The sequence below is a fragment of the Pseudopodoces humilis genome, chromosome 1 (genome assembly GCF_049639895.1).
Source record: "Pseudopodoces humilis isolate 2021_Gansu_Grassland_sample_001 chromosome 1, ASM4963989v1, whole genome shotgun sequence".
Taxonomy (NCBI): Eukaryota; Metazoa; Chordata; class Aves; order Passeriformes; family Paridae; genus Pseudopodoces; species Pseudopodoces humilis.
In genome coordinates, this window is record NC_142200.1 from 23,763,644 (window position 1) to 23,784,011 (window position 20,368).

The 20,368-nt window shown below is 37.6% G+C and overlaps 1 protein-coding gene across 4 annotated transcripts in view; it reads left to right on the plus strand.

Moving 5' to 3' along the window:
- The window catches only part of TRIQK (triple QxxK/R motif containing), a 58,830-nt gene that overhangs the window by 10,124 nt on the left and 28,338 nt on the right, over window positions 1–20,368 (plus strand). For 2 of the 4 annotated variants that reach the window (XM_014254680.2, XM_088066464.1), the window contains exons 2-3: window positions 7,586–7,682; window positions 8,183–8,263. In XM_014254680.2, the coding sequence (XP_014110155.1) occupies window positions 8,203–8,263 (61 nt within the window). In that variant the 5' untranslated portion in view covers window positions 7,586–7,682; window positions 8,183–8,202. Of the gene's footprint in view, window positions 1–2,837; window positions 2,957–7,585; window positions 7,683–7,922; window positions 7,960–8,182; window positions 8,264–20,368 lie in introns of those variants that run through there. The other 2 variants (XM_088066454.1, XM_088066470.1) reach the window with 2 other exon arrangements.

The window sequence follows — 20,368 nt, forward strand, 5'->3', positions numbered from 1 at the left end:
TGGCAATTACTGACTGGAAGTCGTGTGATGGGACATTGTGTTATGCTACAGTGAAATATGTTGCAGAAGGACACATTTGTCTGCTTCCCAGCTTTGTGCCTGAGTGGTATATTTGTGGATGTTTTCTTTCAGTTTTCAGTTATTAAGATAATTTTATTTGCTGAGAGTTGGGTTTCTGTTTGAAAGATAGACATATTAAAAGAAGGTGGATATCAATATTAGAATTAATAGAGAAAAATTAAGCTACGACTTAGCTTCACATACATACATGGTTTGTTTTTTTTATAAACAGTGTGAGAGCATAAAAAGAAAGGAAAAATTACAGCAGTTGCAAACTGTCTTGTTTTGATATATTACTTAAAAAAAACTATTTCAGTTTTTAAATAATTTGCTCTGAAATCTTACGGTTTTAGTAGTCTTAAGGTAAGGCAAATGAAAAGAAAGGCACCATAGAAACAAAAGCATGATAAATATGAAATTGCTTCCTTGTTCCAATTTTTGTGTGTGAATAACTTCAGAAGTTACAAGATTTATTTTCAATAAACATGATTATCCCATTTTGCAATATTGAAAACTTTGTAGATGGTTGAGAGCTGTAGTTTAAGATGGGTATACTAAAGGGAAAGATAATCCCTAAATACTTCTTCTCATTTGAGGAAGAAATCAGAATTTCATTTCCATCAAAAATGAGCCTAAGCTTAAAAATCTACAAATGAGAAATTAACAAGTATATATAATTAAAGCATTCAAGCTTATAGCAAGGCCATGGCTTGTGGCAGTCCCAAGAAGAAGAAGAAAAAAAGCAGCATTTAGGAAAAATAGAAGTTTTGTCAGTTCCCAAAAACTAACGAGGGGAGAATAGAGGGTTTAATTTCTCATTTAAAGAAGGGAAGGAAAGAAGTCATTCTTCTTTCTGTAACACCTAGGAGGGCAAAACAGAGTTCCTGAGATTTTGGAGTAAGACTTTGGTAAAACCATATGGAACTTTATTGAATTTAAGAATGGCAACTTCATAATTTATTAAAGTGAAGTGCTTAGGCAGACTTAGCTGATTTTGAAACTTAAGGTCTTTGACCTCTACTTTATACCTGTTATTTAAGTTAGTCCCCATGTTATGAAAGGAAATGAGTGCTGAAGGGGGTATATGGTGGGGATCAAAGAGGGAGTAAAATTGCTGGGATTTAACTGAACTGTAAAAGTGTCTTCTGCTGATGGGTCACTTACTGAGACAGAGCAAATAATTGTTTCTCATTATTGTTCTTGACTTGATGAACTTTTGAGAGAGAGCTATGTTTCACTCTGCTTTCTGTGGTGGTGGTGGTGAAGTCCTCCCTAAACCTCAGGCCACAGAGGTGTCTACAGCTATATCCATCTTTGGTGGGTCTCCTGCCTTGGGGCAATGAGATGTCTGTTCTCCTTCAAGAGAACAGACAAGGAGAGCTCCCTTTTTAGTTCTGATTTCTGCCATAATCCCATGTCCTTCCCACTCCCCCAAAAAAATATTTCAGATTCTAAATAACAGATTGTATTATTTTGAAGAATGTTACTCTGGAATACTGCATATGGTATAATTTACTATGTAATTTTCCCTTTAGCAGACGTTGCTCCTCCCTCTGTGAAGTACTACATTTTGAACTGTCTGGCAAGGCAGGAATGAACCACTTGTATGCTTTATTCCTTCATGAACTTCTTAAAGGATATTTTCTTGACATATCAGTGCCACCATAGATTCATAAAAATGGGGAAAAAGTTCCTGTTTGAACATTTGGAATTTTAAGATCTGTCTTCATATTAAATTGAGTATATGTTTCATACATGCTATATAGCTATACTCATCTCTGAAGTAAGTAGGGAATCTTGTTCTGAAGGCATAACAACCTAGTAATGAAAATTAAATGTAAGGTCCATAGAATCACTACAGTTAGGAATATTCTTTTGCAAAATTTCATATTTTTTAACACAAGAATAGCACCAATTGCTAAATAGATCTCTTCTGTGTAAATAGTGTTTTTGTAAATGTGTTTTGGCCTACTGCATTTTTCATTCTGTAGAAGCAGAGACAAACTACTCTTCTGGGAATGGAAGGGACCTTTTAACATTTTTAATAGCCTATTTTTGCTTAAGAAAGCAGTTTTACATAAATAGTATCAGTTCTTTTTGTAAGAGTCCAGTCCCAACCCACATAGTCAGACCAGCTGCTACTGTCCTTGGGTTTGTCAGCTATTGGCAACTTTGGCGAGAGAGAGACAAGTCTGATCCAGTTATCTGGGAACAGAGCTTTAATAAGGCAAAAATAACAAACAGGACACCATGCACTCCACCAGGAGATGGACTGGAAAAACCAGGGTCAAGGGACAAGCACAGTTACTTATATATTGGAGAACAGGGAGGCGTTAAGGTGGGGTCTGGGGGAAGGGTCCAATAGGGAAAGAGAATTAGGAATATTACAGTCACTGTGGCAAAAAGTAGCCAATAGTAACAAGAAGAACAGGGAACCTTCTAGTAACAATTTGCATAGAATAGTTAGGAGAATCCCAGGGGTGAGCTTATACATCATTCAATTTAAAAGTTTTCCCACTGCATTGGGTCAGGCTTCTCTTCTACTTCAGCTGGGTCAATTCTAACACCTTTTAAATAATCTTATTCAACTTTTGCCACCTTTGAAATTTTCACTCTTTTCCTAGCTGTGAGTACATTTAAGGATAATCTTTTCAACTCTTCATATGTTTAAAAACATTTTATATTTAGCAAAATTATGTAGACTCTTCATTAGACGAGAAAATGCAAATATTGGTGTAAATAATCCCACCAAATTTTAGACACTCTGAGGAGGTTTAGGAACTTAATAAGAAAGCAAGATTGCCAGAGGTGATTTGGATTCCTAACCATTACATTTCTTTCTTCATCCATTGCAAAGGAAGTGGAGCTGGCCTCCTGCATGGCATGTGTGTCTCAGGTACGTTCCTGAAATTTAGTGGAACTAATCTGGGTTGTTTATGAAATTAGTTTTTCAGAATATATTGCTTTAGGATTTTGAAACATTCATGAGAATATGCTCAAAATTCCTATGAACTATTACCTGTTTATTACTTTGGTAAATAAACACAGAGCTAATTTCATGCAGTTTGTATAGCTAAAAAACAACAGAGCAGCTCCTTTCTATAGAGTGCAGAGGGTATTAATTGGAAGTAACAATGTGTTTTTTTCCTAGTGCTTACATGAAGCTATGAAATAGCCTGATACATGTCTGAGTAAAAGTTCTAGTTACTGTATAATTTGAATCCTGGGATGTCATACAGTGTTTGTTGTCCTTGTGTAGAAAGTTGAAATTACTTTAATATCTATTCTGACTGGAGTTATGGATCCTGTGTTTTTGATTAATTTTCCTAAATTTAATTAAATTTAAATCACCTCTGCTGCGTTCAAGGTTAAATTAAGAAGTATTACATTCCTTTTATTAACAGAAAAATAAATAAATCCCCAGATAAAGCAGAGATAGATTCTGCAAGAATCACCATGGGCAGGGGACTCTTTCCTTTGAAATAATAGTCTCATTCTTTGAGAGAGAATTTCCAGAGGAATGGAACACTACTGTAAGGCTTACCAAAAGAATATGAATGTATTTTGTTTGTAGAAGTTTTTTTTTTTTAAGATAGTAATAGTAGTAAAGATTTTTAAGTTCTTCTTGACTACAGTATGATTAAATAATAAATCTACATTATTTTAGCAATTTTGGCTGCGGGCTGCTTCCACTGCCATGTAGACAGAACTTAGTTACTGTACTTCAGCAGTACAACAACAAAAAAAAACCAATTGTAATAACCAGCAACAGCAGTTTCCAAAATACCTGCATGCACATGGTTTTCCACTTTACATGTAGCGCTGCCAGTTCTTTGGCATAACTTTGTTTGCAGATGTTCTGATGTGCTCCTTGAATTTTACCTAAGGTGGATAAAAGCCTACTTTTCCTGTCTTGTAACTTGTAATTATTTAAATATCCGTTAACTATCAGCTGTGGAGTTAACTGGGAGAAGACCAGTTCCTCCAGTGATATCAGTAACTTTGATAGCATATTTGAATCATGTTTGAACTCATAAACTGAGTAGTTTTTGATGACCAACTTGCATTAAATCCAACAAAACAAACAAAAAAGGAGTTACGTTTAAGGTAGATATCTATTTGCAATTAGAGATGAGGAACTTCTGCATATATGCAGATGCCAGAGACATTTGGTAGTGGTTCTTTTCCATCCTGAAGTTTTACTTGTTTTTCTCTCAGCTGACTAACTATATTTCAGCTATAAAACTAGTCATTTCACTGATTATTTCTTTAATGTGCCCATTGTTAATATTTAGGCAATCTACTGTTGGAGAGTGCAGACATGCTATCAAATATCACTGCTAGGAAAGTTTGTACACATGCAAATATGCATGGCTTTTGAGTTCACTGATTTACATTTTAAGGCTTATCACTGTTATTAATCATTTGTATTTTACCAATAATGTACAAAGTGCAATCTCTGTATATATAGATCCTGTTCTTATTTTTTATTAGTATTTCTAAAGTAATTCATAGCAAGTTTCTATTTCATTAAAGTAATTGCTTCCGTTTCTTTTTTTTTTTTTTTAGTTGGTGTTGAAAATGCTATGTATACATGAAAAACAGTGAATTGGGATTTAAAGTGTAACCAGACTTGAAATGGACATTTAGGACTGGTTTTAATTTCACAGAATACTATTGGCAGTTACATGTGATAATAAGCAATTTATTATGTGTTTTAATTATTATCAGCCACTGCTTAAGACGAAAAGAAGAGAAAAACAAAGTCATATATTTTTCTGACTGTGTAACTTTCAAAGCTGAATTACTAGAGGGGAAGCCAAAGGGGGTGAAAAAATAGTAAAGGGTTCCACAAAAGCAAAGACGTCTCTTAATCTTGTGCTGTCTCTGAAGCAGAAATAAAAATCATTAGTTGGGGTCTCACTTTGTTTTTTTGTAAAACCATCTTTTGTAAAAACTTTTGTAAAACCACCTTTTATAAAAGCTTGAAAGTTGAGGAGGGCTCACATTGCTTTAATGCTATCTGAAATTATTTTTCAGGTATTTCCAGTAGCCAGTAAAAGAAGCAGGGACAAGCTCCTTTACATGTTTTTTCAAATGGTTATGTAGTCTTTAAAACTTCAGGGACTTGAAGGCTGCTTGGGATGCATGCAGCAGGGTGTGCTTCCTGTCCCTTTGGTTGGCAAAGAAATGCAGGAGAAGCCAGATCCTCCATTTGCTGATGTCAAAAGTGGCAAAAGGGTCAGAGACCTGAGTGTGAATTTATTTTACAGTAAAGATGACCATTTATTGTAGGATAACCACTCCTGTTTTTAATGGGGAGAATTAGTTTCGTAATTCACAAATGTTTCAGACTTTTTCTTTATTGAGAAATGGTTAGAAAGTTGCATTGAAAACCATTCCTACAACAAGGTTCATAAATAATAAATATTGCCTCTTATTAATCCATATTTTAGTTTAAGTCTAGCTCATGGCAAGTTGCCTCCTTGGGGAATGTGGGATTCTTTACAAGAGAAGGTGATGAGCTGTAGTCCCCAAGGAATTAAATTGTGAAAACAATCTCGGTTTCATACATGCTAATATAGATCTCTTATTCCCTTTCCACATCTATCACAATGCATTCTAAATTGTGGCTGATCTTCTATGCAAATAGCTGTCTTACTAGACACTGGGCTCTGTGTGCCAATGTCTCCGTGGGTTTCTCAGGCATTTCTGTGTAGCCATCAAAGCGGTGGAAATGAATGATGATTACTGCATCCCTTTGAAGAACATAGGGGACTCGAGGTTCTAGATGTGAGAGTCAGTGACACTGAGCCATGCAGGCAAACGCGAGTATCTCTGTGGCTTATTTTAAGTCAGGAAATAATTTTTGCCTGTGTTTTCCTGTGTTTGCCTGTTTTATTGGCATTGCTAAAACTGCAAACATCTTTCACAGCTGATGTTTTGTTATAAACCATTAATAGACTGTGGAAATTGCAAAAGGCAAATCAAAACAGTCTCTTAACAGTGACATAAAAAAAACAAAAACTAGTTTTGCAGTGTAAAAATGTATCTGTTACCTCCTCAGTTAGCTGGAAGTTCAAATAGTACTTTTATTTTTTCCACTCTAATTATTATGATGTGAATGTTATGAAATATAACTCAGTCTAGAGAATTTCTGTGAACCATAACAGAGGGGAAAAGAAACGCATCTTGGTGAGTTACAGTTCATTGCTAAGGTGTTTTACGTAAAACAGGGAGTATTCTCTGAATTCAACCACAGTAATGTATGGAAAAATTAGAACTCTCTAATTGAATTTTCAGTTCAGATTATTAGTGGCATTCTTCTCTACCTTTCTATTATTCCTGAATACATTTTAAAACAGGTTGCTGACTTCGGAATATCCAAGTTATGTCATGTGTCCCACAAATGAAATTAAGGAGCCTGGATTTGTCACTTGATATTAAATGCCAGTAATTCCTATAGAATAGATAAATATAAAATAATAAACTTTGTGGTTTAAAAATGTACAAATAACTAGCGGCCATCATTCCTGCAGCTATATTTTAAATCATGTTTGAAGCTATGGAGAAAATAATTGTGAATGCTCTAAATTTGGGATGTTCACAGTAGTGTTCAGCAGTGCCATGGCATGTTTTTTGGGTTGTGATTTGGCATCTCAGTGCCTTCCAAGGCTGCACTTCCCAGAAAGCGTGCCTTGGCAGTGACCAGGGGCGCTCATCTTGCTGTAGCACAGCTGGTTATGCCTTACAGAAAAGTATAACTCTTGCAGATACTCCACAGCCATATGTGCACAATCTGTACGTGGTTTGTGGCTACCCAGGATGATTCAGCCAGTTTGCCCATGGCATGGTGCTTGCCAGGGCCAGTTGGGAAAAGGCAGGGGTTGGCTGCTGTGTGTCTCCTGTGCTTGAGCAGTAAATCTGACACTTCTTGAAAACTTCAGTCCTCTCATGAGTGTGGGTGTTGATGTTGGGACTCTTGTGTTGTAGAGGCAGCCAGATGGTGGGGCTTATCATCACCGTGTTGAGTAATGTCTTCAGCCCAGCCAAAATGGTTCAATCCCAGTGTTTTGAGCAATAAGCATGACTGTAACAGCCAGTTGTTTCTTAACCAGGGAAAAAGAGGTGAAATGAGCATGTTTGTAGAATCTGCCACTTGAGTGGCAGCCCTGTGAGGGATGAATATGAGACCATAAGGTTTTGCTTGTTAAAAGATACATCAGGAATTTGCTAGAGCACTGTACAGATGATGCTTGTTCAGTTACATGAATGGTGTGGAACCACCAATATACCAGAAAGAACATCTTTGTATGGATGATTATACAGTATGTTGTGCAATTCTAGTGTCACCTCCTTGTGAGGTGGTGTGCAACATGACTGTGCAACATGAGAATCCCATTCAAGAGCCAAGAAGGTTGTTGCTTAAAACAACGAAGGTGATGTAAACTATCAATACCATGCCTGAGAGGTGTAAAATGCATACAGGCTTAGTTTTTGTTCTTTATTTCCTTTTCATTCACAGATATCTAGAGCCCATGACTGGAAGATAGGAGAGTGTGGGGCTGCTGTGGTATCTGCTCCTCTCTTTTCTCAAGGAGGCTGGAGGGCTGTGTCTGCAGGTGGGTTTCCTGAGCAATTTCACCTGTGGATACACGCAGCCTAATACTGCCTCCGGCTCCTGTGTGTGGTGTAAATGTATTTTCAGTGCTGGAAGCAGCTCACAATACTACATTGATTCCCTGGTTTATTAAAGAAATAAATTATATAGGAATGTAATTCAGTGGTACCAAATGGTGAATTACAGTGCAATCAGTTTAAATCCTTTCTTTTTTCTTTATTTTCATTCAAACTAACAGGCATTCTGTAATGTTAATAACCCAAGCAATGGAGAAAAAGGTATGTTTAGAATGTATCTAATAATCTTCAGAATAGTGATGATTAACTCCAGTGTCTCATTGTACTGTGGGAAGACTTATCGCTTTGTGTATAATCATGTAAATGTTGCTTGTTACCGTTTTTCTGATTTTATAAGCAATTGATTTTGTTAGTAATTTATTTAGGAATAATATTGTGGTTTTTGTTTTTGTTTGTTTTTTGTTGTTTTTTCTGATTCTGACAGTGATTTTTGGATTGAAAACAATGGGTAGAAAAGATGCCTCCACATCAAGGACTCCTGTTGACCAGTACAGGAAACAAATAGGTAAGAGTTTGAAAGAAAAGTGTGCTTAAAATAAAAACAAAACTTTTTTTTTTTCCAGCAAGGCCCGCTAGTGTAACAAAACATAGCATTTCTCTTCAAAAACTTCCTTTTGTATATGCTGCTGGGTAATTCATTCTACTTTATGAAGAGAAGTATTTTGTGTGACTTTAGATAAAGTATGGGCTGTGTGTTTAGAAGCACTAGTGAAATACTGCAGTGAAGTGGCTTCACATTGTTTCTGAACTGTTAGAACTTTCCTGATTTTCCTGTTTGTCTCTAATTTCTTCTTTTTCTTATAAGTATCTAACAAGATACTTTCCTCATTCATCATGATTTTTGATACACTGAATGTTACAGACCTTTGCATTGTATAACTGCATTTATTCTCACACTAATGGATATTTTAAATGTGTTAATTTTTTTCCTTAGGACTTTTTCTATCCTTACCTTGTGCATGTGTAGGTAACATATATGTGAAGTATGTACATGCACACGTGTACCTTCACATAGATACTTACATAGCAAACACAAATCCCTCTTTCTTTGCTTAAATGCAGAGGTGAGTTATTTTTGAAATGCATATATGAGGATTCTGTCTCTGTATGTTATATAATATGAAAGAGTCACTGTCTTTTGAAAGTTTATATATAAAACAAAGTACCTTAATCTGTACTCAGCTATTTAAGTAAATGACTTTGTTTTACAGTTGCTAAGTGCACACACATCTGTTTAAATATGCAGAAAACAAGTGTCTGGGGAAAAAAAGGTTGTTTATAGTGTGCATTCTCAAGGTGGAAGACCTAGGGCTATGTGAGCAGTCTAATTTTTATCATGTCTTAATTTTTTAGTGCTGTCTGATTATTTTAATATAACTCTTCTAGTGGTCTTTTCAACTTCTCATCAAGTTGTTAGTAAGGGATTATTTTGTATTTTATTTATTTTAGATAGGCATGGAGTGGCCTATGTTTCCTAGTCTTGGGCACTTTGTGTGGCTGATTTTCTAGGCTCATTCTATGAGAAACATTGCTGAAAGCTTGTGAGTGCCTTTTTGGATGTGAAACAGATACAATAGAAATATTTTTAAAAATATGAGCTCTCTGCTTTTGGGTTTTTTAGGTTTTGTGTAGATAACCTTGCAAGGAAACTGTTGTCCAGTAGAAGACGACACCATAAATATTTCACCCAAATGTGTTTGGTGAGAAATGAGAGCCCTGCAGCTTGTTTTTGGGACAACTCATCCTACTCAACTGAGTGCTTGGATAGAGGATGATTGTATCAGCTTTTTGGCATTTTCTCCACTTGTTTTTCATCATGGTCACTTGTTTTTCAACCACCAGCCTTAGGGTTGCTTATTTTGGTTTTTTGTGGACACTTTCAGGCGACCATAGTTGCAGTTGTTTTTTGAAATCCTCCTCTGCAGGGTGAAAGTTTGGTGATCAGTAGGGTCCCTGGAGAGGGCAGGTGTAAAGCTTTATTTAAGTAGGCAGCTCAAACAATTACCTCCCACTCTTTCACAGCTTGTGCTGTTTCTTGCACATGACTTCTGCGTGGACAGTCCACAGCTGGACTTCTCAAAGCTGTGAGATGCCAGGACTGACGAGCTGTGCCTTGAGCAGGGGGGAGGACACTCTGCTATATAGCAAGGTGCTAGGAGTATTGGTACTGGAGTCCAGCACTCAGAGGTGCTGTTATGTTATTGGCTTGGCAGTTTTGCCCTGGTGTGTTTTCTGAACAATTTGGCACCTTCCCTGTTACACACTGCAGCAGCGGCATCCATTGGGTACTGAGAATATGGAAGGGGTTCATAATAAGCTGATTTTCTTTGATGTGAAAGGTGGAGGCAGGTGTTAAAAATTATTGTAGGGAAGAATCTCATGCTAGCAGGCAAATAAACTACATAGCCTAGGAGGTGTTTCTGTAATTTTGTTTCTGTAATACTACTTAGAGGACAGAGAATTCAAATAGACTGTGCTCTGCCTTTTGCTCTGATGATGGTTGTTTGAGTTCCTGGTCATTCGGTGATACTGCTATAGAGTTTGCCAATGGAAATTACTTCTCTGAACTTAATGATTGTAAGAGGGGGACTTTGAAAATTTGTGGATATGACTTTAAACTTAAATTTTGCAGATGTGTTTGAGTTTTGTGTGTAACCATTTTGGGTTATCTTTAGGCCTGGTAGCTGAGCTTGGTGGAGTGAGCACTCTAGTGTTATTGTGCCTTTAGGTGTATTATAGGACAAATAGGTGTATTATTGACAAATATCATCCAGTATTGCCCTAATGAATATAAATGTGGTGGGGTTTTTTTTCTTACATAATTTTGCATAACTGGTAATAATTCATCCATTTATCACAGGATGTTTAAGATTTACCAGTGGAGATCATATCATCCATCTGTCCTGCTCAAACAGGGCCACCTAGAGCTGGTTGTCCAGAACAGTGTTCAGATGGCTTCTAAATATCCCTAAGGATAGGAACTCCACAACCTCCCTTCCTGTGTTTGACTGTCCTCAAAGTAGAAGGTTTTGTTGGTATGTGTTTTTGTGTGTGCCCATTGCTTCTAGTCTTGTGACAGGACACCACTGAAAAGAGCCTGGCGCTGTCCTCTTTGCACCCTCCCTTCAATTATTTATATACGCTGATGAAGTCCTCCTTGAGCCTACTCTTTTTCTCCTAGGTAAACAGTCTCTGATCTCTGTATTTCCTCATAGGAGAGATGCTCTAGCTTCTTCATTTCATTTCATTTTATTATTATTTCATTATTATTTAATTTAATTTCTAGATTCTTCATTTTCATTCCTCTTGATTCTTCTTGGCCTGATTTCATTCAGGTACTTATTAGAAATTATACAGAATAATTTTTTTTAAATGCAGTTATGCATTAAGACTTAGATTTGACAGCTTAGGTACTTTTGCAGGGACGTTTTAGTGTGAAGCTGTTGAACAGATGATCCTTCAGAACACAGAATGCCCTAATGCCCTTTCTGAGGTAGACTATATCCAGAAACAGTAAACAAAGTGAGGCTGCACAGGGCCTGTCTTTAAAAGAATAGATTTATTGAATGCATTTAAAGCTCAAAATCCATGCTTGGAGTGACTGCCGGCCTTCTTTTCCAGGCATTTGGTATCTATGGATTGTTGAAAACATTATGATAGATGCTGGCTGAACAGCTATCTCCTGCTGACTAATGGTGTGATGTTATTTTTTAGCTTACAACTTAATGTTTTCTAGTCTTGCTGGATAGAAGGTAACCAGATTGAAACGTTTTTCATACCTTTTTTTTGATGGAAAATGGCAGCCTTCAAGGAACAACATGTCACAAAGTCATATCAACTTCCAACACAATATTCAGTTAGATGTTTAGTGGAGTAATTTGAAATAGAAGCAGATTTTTAATTTCGTTTTGTTCCAAGCTTTCTGTTTTGTTCGGAGTTTCCATACGGCATGCCACATGTTTGCCCTGTGCCATGGTTCAAGTTCATGTTGATTACTTCAGTTCAGCCGTTTGCCTTTTTCTCTTCTCCGTGAGAACAGGATCACTCATGTCTTGTTTGCTTCTGTGCCGCTAGCGGTTGCTGTTTGCTTCAGTAGCATTTTCAGAGGATTCCCCCAGCACAGAGATTGATACTGCTCTTCTCTGTCAGCTGGCTCTCAGCCATCTCTCCTGCCACCTGCCAAAATTTTTCTGTAGTGCCACTTAAGCTAGTGCTCCAATATCTGACAGTGGCAGTGCCTTCTCAGTGGGGAGCAGAAGCAGTCTTTTAGTTATCAGACCAAGCTGGCAATGGCTTTGTGAAGCCTATCCCCAAGTGGACCGGGGACAACCACAGCAATCTTTTCAAACTGGCTTCAGCTGTGCATGGAGGAGGTAGGATGGCACCAAGGGATCTCTCCCTGTTCAAATCTCCAGGAGCAGCCAAGGCTGTGGAAGAGACATGAGGAAAAGTAATTTTAATACTTCTTTAGTCATCTCTCACTCACATACCCAAATATATACCTGTAGTGCAGAAGCAAACAGGGAAGCTCTTCTGCAGAGCATTTCCTTCTCCCTGCTGCTGTTTGTGCTGCTGTGCTTAATTTGCTGGAATCTGAGGAAAGGTGTGAGGCAGTATGCATCCTTCTGCATTTATGCAGCTTTGCTCCACAAATGCTGTGAAAATAGCAACAGGTTTTGTACCATATTTGCTTTGTTTACTGTTATGTGTGCTTTAAGTTCCCTGAACAATTCCACATGTATATTTTCCATCCTTCTTCATCTGGTGTGTCGCTTGCTCGGCATGGAAGGCGCAGGATTTGTGGGTAGTGTTCATGACTTGTGTGATTGTGGGATCCTAAGCAGCCATACTGAGAGGATTATAGCATAACTAAAACCTGGTCTGCAAATCAGGAATAGACATAATTTTGGCTCCCATTACTATTGTGTTGCTGTAGCATAATTTTTCATGAGGAGAGGTTGTTTGCCAGTCATTCAACCTTCAATTTGTAGACTCGAAGGTCTGCCTATTGTCTTCTCTGTATCTCCTGACTTGCCAGTTTGATCTTTTAGGAGCTGAAACATATAGGCATAGCCCATGGGTTCTTTGGAGTAAATAAGATTCCTCATATCCCCTGGGAAGGACTAAATGTTATGAATGAAAATATGTTTTCTTTTTGTTTTGGAAAGCACAAAGCTACTCACTTTGGTAGAGTGAGCATGGTGACTTGGTGATGGAGGTGGTGCTTGTTGGCATCACAAATGTGGAGCAATAGGGCAGGGAAGGGGGACTGGGTAGGAGTCCTGAGTCCTGCTGTGGCAGCACAGGAGTAGAGAGAACAGTGCCCACCTGAATTAATAGATAATGGGTGAAGCTGGGCCTTTTAAAAATTCCTTGGTTTGGAAGCTGGTGACTTGTCCAGAAGAAAGGTACTTCATCCCAGGACCAGGGCTGTGGTGTCACTGTAGCCCTGACTTGGAGAAGTGCTTGGGGACTAGTGGCAGCACAAACATGTCTGGGGTTCCTGCCTCCAGCTACCAGCTGAAGCATGGCCCTGTTGCCTTCTTGTCTCCAGAGAGAGGCCCTTCTTGTGGCAGATTGCCATTTCCACCTGCCCTACTGCTAAAGGAGTTGTCTTTACTCTATACCACCACCTCACTTTTTCTGTTTTCTGTTACTGTTTACCTTCTCTGTGTTTTTATGGAGTTAGTGTGCCTCTGCTTTTCTTGTCCTGAGTAGTGCTATTGGATACTCAAAAAAATCTGTCAACTATCAGCCTTCCTTTTCAGCTTAAAAGAGGGAAAATGTTACATTTTGATACTTTCCTTTGAAATACATTGCATACTTTGAAATGAAATGTGGTTGTTTTATTTTGGATCAGGAAATGCTTGTTATCAGCATGAAAATTTTAGATGTAATTTGTGGAATAACGGCAGCAGCAAAGAATATTTGGACTGAATTTGGAACAGAAAATTTCAAAATTTCGCCCATTTGTCACAAAAAAGCAATTCCTCTATCTTTTGTCTCTTAAGAAAGGGCACAGAACCAGAAAGCAACATCTGCATCATTGAGATTGCTCTCCTCTGCCATAAGCAAAAATGTAGCAGGACAGATGTGGATTAAAAATTCTCCAGTCTGTTTTTTTAACTAGTCATATTTCTTTTTCCCCTATTTTAATGTCGGTCACCTATTTACTGTGGGAAAGGAGGAGCAAATACTGACTACTCAGAAAGTCTTCTCCTACTGTTTATTTACAGTGAAAAAAAAACCAAGAAATAGGCAGTTGTGCACCCTTTTTTTTCTTGCATATGGAACATTACATTTGCTCTCCTGAATTTTTCTAATAAAAATCTATTACTAAGCATGTAATAAAGAGAAGTAGAAAAAAAAAAAAGCCCTCCTTTTGCTATTATGTGTGACTGTTGGCAAGTTTTGGAATCTGAGTTCCATACTTCACAGGGATAGGCCACTGATATCATGTGTAGCTACTTATTTTTTGGTGGTTTTATGAAGACTGAATTTTGGTGTCACAAAAAATAAACTAGATCCTTTGGTCAGTTAGTGCTGTTTTGATTTTAATTTTCTGCCAGTGGAATCACTTTTTGGAAACTGAAGTGGGAGCAGCTGAGGAAAATACTGTGAAGTAAAGCCTAGTCTGGCTATACTAATTTAATCCACATTTTTGATGATTGGGATGTTTTTAAATATGATCTCTGAAGACTGATGATGGATTTTAAGCACATGCATCTTGTGATCACATATTTTGTAAGTCCAAAGCAGCAGAGCTGTGTTTTATTGCCTTGGCTGAGAGCATAAGAGGTGATGGTAGATCTGAATATGTGCTTAGATTTGTGTGGATATTATTTAGTTTTCATTTGTTGGACAGACATAGACTCTGTCTGAGCAAGAATGGGAGGGGTGGCTGCAGATCCAGAGGACTGTGGGAATGTGTTCACACACCTTGAAGAGAAGCTAAGGAGAAAGGTTGTGTATCTAAACCCTTGGCTCCTATCCTTACTCCACAGTAAAAGTTTCTTTGAGCTTGTTTGCTTACACTACTTTTACTATATGTTCATACTACACTTGTTTAGTACTTTTATACAGATGGAGGCTCGTAGTCTGTTCTTATTTTAATCTCATCAACAATATCACTTTTTCACTCAGTGGATTTACTACGAATTTCTTGTAGGTGTAAATGAGAGTGAAATTTGACATGTTTCCAGTTGCTGAACTGGCTTTCAGCATGGTGTTATTTCAAGAACTTGCAATTCCTGTAAGGTATCCAGTGTCTACAGGGCTGTTGCAATGTTACTTATTTGAGTTTGTACTTTCAGCTTCATTCAATTCTTCAATGAATTCATTTCTCTAGTCAAAGTCAACCGAGAAAAAAACCCTTATAATCCTTTACAAAATACATAAAATTTTCACTATAGACACATATAAGCATGTCTGTATTACATTCAGAGGCAGCGCAGTTTAACATTTTTAGAAATTCTTTCACCAGGCTTTGAAAATCTTAGCTCATGTGTGAAAGCTGGACTTCAAAGTACTCTCATCTCAGTGTGAATATGTAAATCTAATTTTAGACACCCATTTGTAAAAAATCTCAGACATCATTTTTTCGGTGTGTACAGTGTTCATATATACACATTCTCTACGTGTCCTGCATGTGCTTATATTTGTAGGTATTATTGCATTAATAAAAATGCAAGGAGAGTTGGGGCAGTGAACTACAAATTGGATTTCCTCTCATTTCATCATAACAAAGCAATGGAGCAGGCATGAGAATGAAATGCTCAACACAGATGTATCTCTCAGTATGTGCTTGATAGATATTTAAGGTGAACATAATTCATAGTTGTAACTGCATTGCTTTAGCTACAGTGCTATGAGAAGTAGCTCTGGATTTTTTGGGTGCAGTTAAGTTTTGTCTAGCCATTATTCTACAATGGAAAGTAGTAGTCTGTTAAACCTCTGCTGTTCCTCCCCTGTCTGGGCTAGCAGGAATGAAGGCAGCAAGGAGTCTGACAAGCATTGCAGGGACAGTGGTCTAAGAAGAAAGACATGAGTCACCTTGGATCAAGTTGAGAGGTCAAGGGACTTTAGTATTTTGTGCTTCAGGATGTAACCATGTTCATTATGTAGCTCATCGGGTATTGCACCTATTTATGGCCTTAAAAGAATGAGTTAGATGTCCACATTCAGAGAAAGTTTGATCACAGAATAGTCATCTGGCTTTTGTAATGAATTGAATGTAATGAATCACATTGGTGATTGCTGTCATGCAGTCCATTAATTGCATGTTGTCATGGATTTCTGTAACTGGATTGTGTTAAAAATATTTTTCTTTTAGTGGAAGCTTTTTCTTGTATTATGCCTTATTTTGGAAGAAAGTTAGGAACTGGCTACATTGTTCTTTTCATGGTCTTGAACTATTTATGGGATTGTCTGCTCAGCTCAACATATTGTTTGCAGGCTTAAAGTGTTGGGTAAGAAAAGAACTTATGGGGCAGAATGGTCTTAAGCTCAAACTGCTAGAATGAAAATAAGAAATGGCATTTGCTTGATTTGAATTACAGTTACAGAAGTCTCAAACATGTGACTAGCTTTTGCTTTTACTTGATGGTAAAGGCTGATTAAAATAAGTACTATTGAAAGTATTCACACATTCAAAGTTATTTTGAGATATTTCATTTGTGTAGTAGTTGAATCAGTACAGAAAAGCCCTGTGAAGTGAACAAAGAGCTCTACAATGTGTGGAATGTGGGAAAGCAAATTATATGCCTGATTGAACACTCTGGTTACAGTTAATAAATTTATAGATAATATAAGGCAAGTCACTAATCTGTTGCTTAATTTTTGAAATACTTTACTTGAAATCTGTCATTTACTTGTCATTATCTCAGTCACATAGATACCCTATTCACTGTAGGACCAACTGAGGGAATTTTGCTCAGTTAAGCTACTGATACTATTCTAGAATAACTCATAAACAGCAGTATTTTCAAGAATTTTGACTTCCTGTTCGGTAGGCAAAGTGGAAAAGCTTGGTTTTTTGTTCATTTATTTTCTGTGAATATCTTATCATTATCAGCATATTTGCATTGGTGCTATAAGATTTGTATCAAAACTGGTATCCTCAGTTGCAATATTTGATTTTTTATTAACTAAGTAACAGCAATTTTAGAATGCATGGGGGGTTTTTTGTTAGAAATAATTTTCCTGTGGTATTTTAACCGAATACCTGTGGGCAATTCATAAGCATTGGTGTTTGGATGATCTAGGGTGCGATAGGTAAGAGGATGTGACACAGATTGTCAGTAAATCACTTGCTTAGGTTCAGCCTAGGTGATAGTCATGGGAAGATGGTAACTGCCTGGCAGATGTTGGGTGGCATTTATGATGTGATGTTTGTGCATTCAGTTCCTAGTGGAGGAGTGTTGAAAAACATCATTATTTGTTGGCAGTCAAAACAGAGAGGAACTGGATAATGAACTAGCATATGGAGTGAAACTGTCTCAGCATTAGACATAGTCCCTTCAGCTCAAGGTTATAGCATACTGGTAGGAGCGCAGCCCAGATTTACTGAAGCTGTTTTGAATAAGTCTGAGCTCACATTGTGCACTAAACCTTCAGATTTGGGCCTCTTGAACACAGTGCTTGTATTGACCTCTTATCAGCACTAATTAACTTAGCTGTAGTGCTGTGTACTGTGGCAATGCATCTCCTGCTTGCATCTTACCAATTCACATCACAGGCAGAATGAGTCTGCAGCTGTCAGTTTAGACCTGGCCTAAGGGACCTGCGGTTACTGTGAACTAAAGAGCAGGGAGAAGTTTTAAGTTAAAGTAGAATGTAAATGGGGCCTTTTGCACGTGCTGAGTGTAGATGTGTAAGAATAATCTCTACAGGCTTCTGTTCTAACAGGTGAAGTGTGAGTTTGGGTGATGATTCGTGTCTGCATTAGTAGGTTAGGCAAGCATTGTACTGCTTTCTGGCACAGAGGTCAAATAACCCCGATGGTACTGTTAAACTCTTTTATCCCTAAAACACAGTGACTGCTTGCACACTGCTTATGGAAAATTGCTCCATGCAATTTTCAGTTCCTTCCTGAGCCATGTGTAGGAATTACTTGGGAGAAGGCGACAGTGGGTACATGTGTCAGGGACTGTTGTAACAGTTGGAATGAGCACACCCTTTAATCCACTTCCTGTTCACTTTGTCTAATATATTGGTGCACCTGCAACCAGATGTTCGGAAAGTATGCTTCAACATTACAGAGTGACCTTTAACAATACCTACCTCTCTCTCCTTGTTCTTGCCACCATGTTACACTGTATAGTAAGTATACCATCCTCTGGGATGGCAGAGCAGTTTGTATGCCATTTTGATCCAGCTTGAAGTAAAATGTGTGCTGAGCAGTTTGTGAGTTGAGTGAACTCCCTGGTCTGCTTTATCGTCTGGATGCATGCATAAACTAGTACACATCAAAGCCAGGACATCACACTGCAGGAACTGAAGTGTGTGGCAAAACTCAAGCCAGCAAGTGCTATGAGCCAGTATTGCTGTTGAACACTTTCCAAAGCCAAGCCACACATCAGCTGAGTTTAGGGAGAGTCTTTATTCCATATAACACGCAGATTGAACAGATTAAGAAACGCAAGAAGGAGCTGTGCCCTGTGTAAGTTTCCCTTAGCTTCTCAGAATCACTTTTGATTTCAATCCAGGGGCCTCTGTAGACATGCAGGCTGTTACTTTATGAATAATCACTACAATAGTTTAAATCCATGTATTTTCAGAGGTATTTTACACTGTCTTCAATGAGAAATGATGTTGCCTTTCATACATGTGGTAGGCATAACAAAACCTGAATGCAGTCCTGTTTTTGGCAGAGCCTTTCCCATAATGTTCAGGTATACTACGATGGTGTTTTGCCTACTGAACAGTGGAAAGAAGTGGAGTGAAAGGTAGTGGGGTTGTCTCTGAAGAAATACTTTCACAGAAAAGATCGGCTGCAGTCCTCCCTGTCTTTTCTGGAATAGCGGAGGACTCTGCAAACTAGAATGCACAGAGAGAAACATTGAATAAATTGAAAATCAAATAGAACTGAAGGTACAATCCTTAACATACTTCATAGTGTGAAGTGCCTCAGAAAATCCACCTGTTAAGTACAATACCAGATGGAAAAGATTGGTAGAGTTACAAGAAAGACTCAAGTCTGTAATACAGGAGGCTCTGTATGTCTTGATAGGCAGCTTGGAAAACCACAAACCTTGTAGCATATATACTTCATGAAAGAGTTTCTATCAAAATGGTTTAATGGAAGAAGGAAATGTAACTCATGTTTGTGCAGAGAAAATTACCAAATTCTAATGAGTAATCATCATGAAAAGGGCAGAGGGGGGAGTGCTTTCATGTATTCCTCAGAGAGGGAGAATAAAACATTTTGGCTCTTAAAAAAGCAACTCTAGGAAAAATGTATCCCACAGAGGATTGTCTTCCTCATCTTATTTCTGTCACAGATGAAAAAAGAGAAATTAAAAGCATAGTTTAATGTTAAATTTTTTGCTTTATTCAGCTACCTTTCAGGTAATTTTTAGTCTGAAGAGAAACACTTCCTACAGTCAAGAGACCATGAGTAGGAAGGTTGGATTTTCTCGTGTTGGGAATTTGGGGCAGGTATCACACTACTGAATTTAGCATTTATTTCAGATGCTTATCCTTGTAACTGGGAATAAAATCCAATCCATAAGTGTGAAGATAAAATGAATAACATTTTGGTGCTGGAAAAACTGATTCTGTTTCTTCACCATTTGTTGTTTATGGCCAAAGTGGCATCAAAGAACTGTGCATGTTGATGACCAGCTAATTTACAACCAGTGATATCAATTCGTCAGCTGGAAATCTTAGTGGAAAGGTTCCCTTGTTCCTAGTGATTACTCATGGTCATGAAAAAAGTGTACTTTATCCTTGTATGTATTTAAAGTAATGATAAAAAAAATTAAAGCCATTAAATAGGGTACTGGGGATAGTGAGTTTGAAGTACTGAGTACTGTTTTGCTCATCTGTGTTTAAGAGAAATGAATTGAAAGTGAAAGGAATGCTGAAAGAACTACTAGGGAAGACCAAGAAGAGCCTTGTTTAGCACAGCTGAACACAAATTGAGACAAAACAACAAAACAAACCAACCAAAAAGAAAGCACAAAAAAACACCAAACTGAAAGCTCTGACTTGTTTTCCAACTGATCGTTTTCTATGATCAGTTTTAAAGAAAACAGAATGATACGTGTGCCTTCTCTAGCAAAGCACTGGATTTCAGTAGTTCACCAAGTCCTTCCTAGTCATATGTTCCATATGGACAAAGTTTCACTGTGAAGTGGAGCAGCTTTCTGAGGTATTTATAGCTAGAGAATGCATTTGGAAGGATTACCATAACTTTCTGACTGAAGTTTTACTTGTGGAAAAATTAATACTGAATATTTTTACCAACATCAAGATTTCAGGAGAACTGACAACATAATCTTGAATTTCACAGGCTTTTTCCTTTTTTTTTTTTTTTTTCTTTGAGAGAACATGAAATTCATGCTGAAAGGAGAGAGATAAGGGAAAAGGGACACATTTTGATCACAAC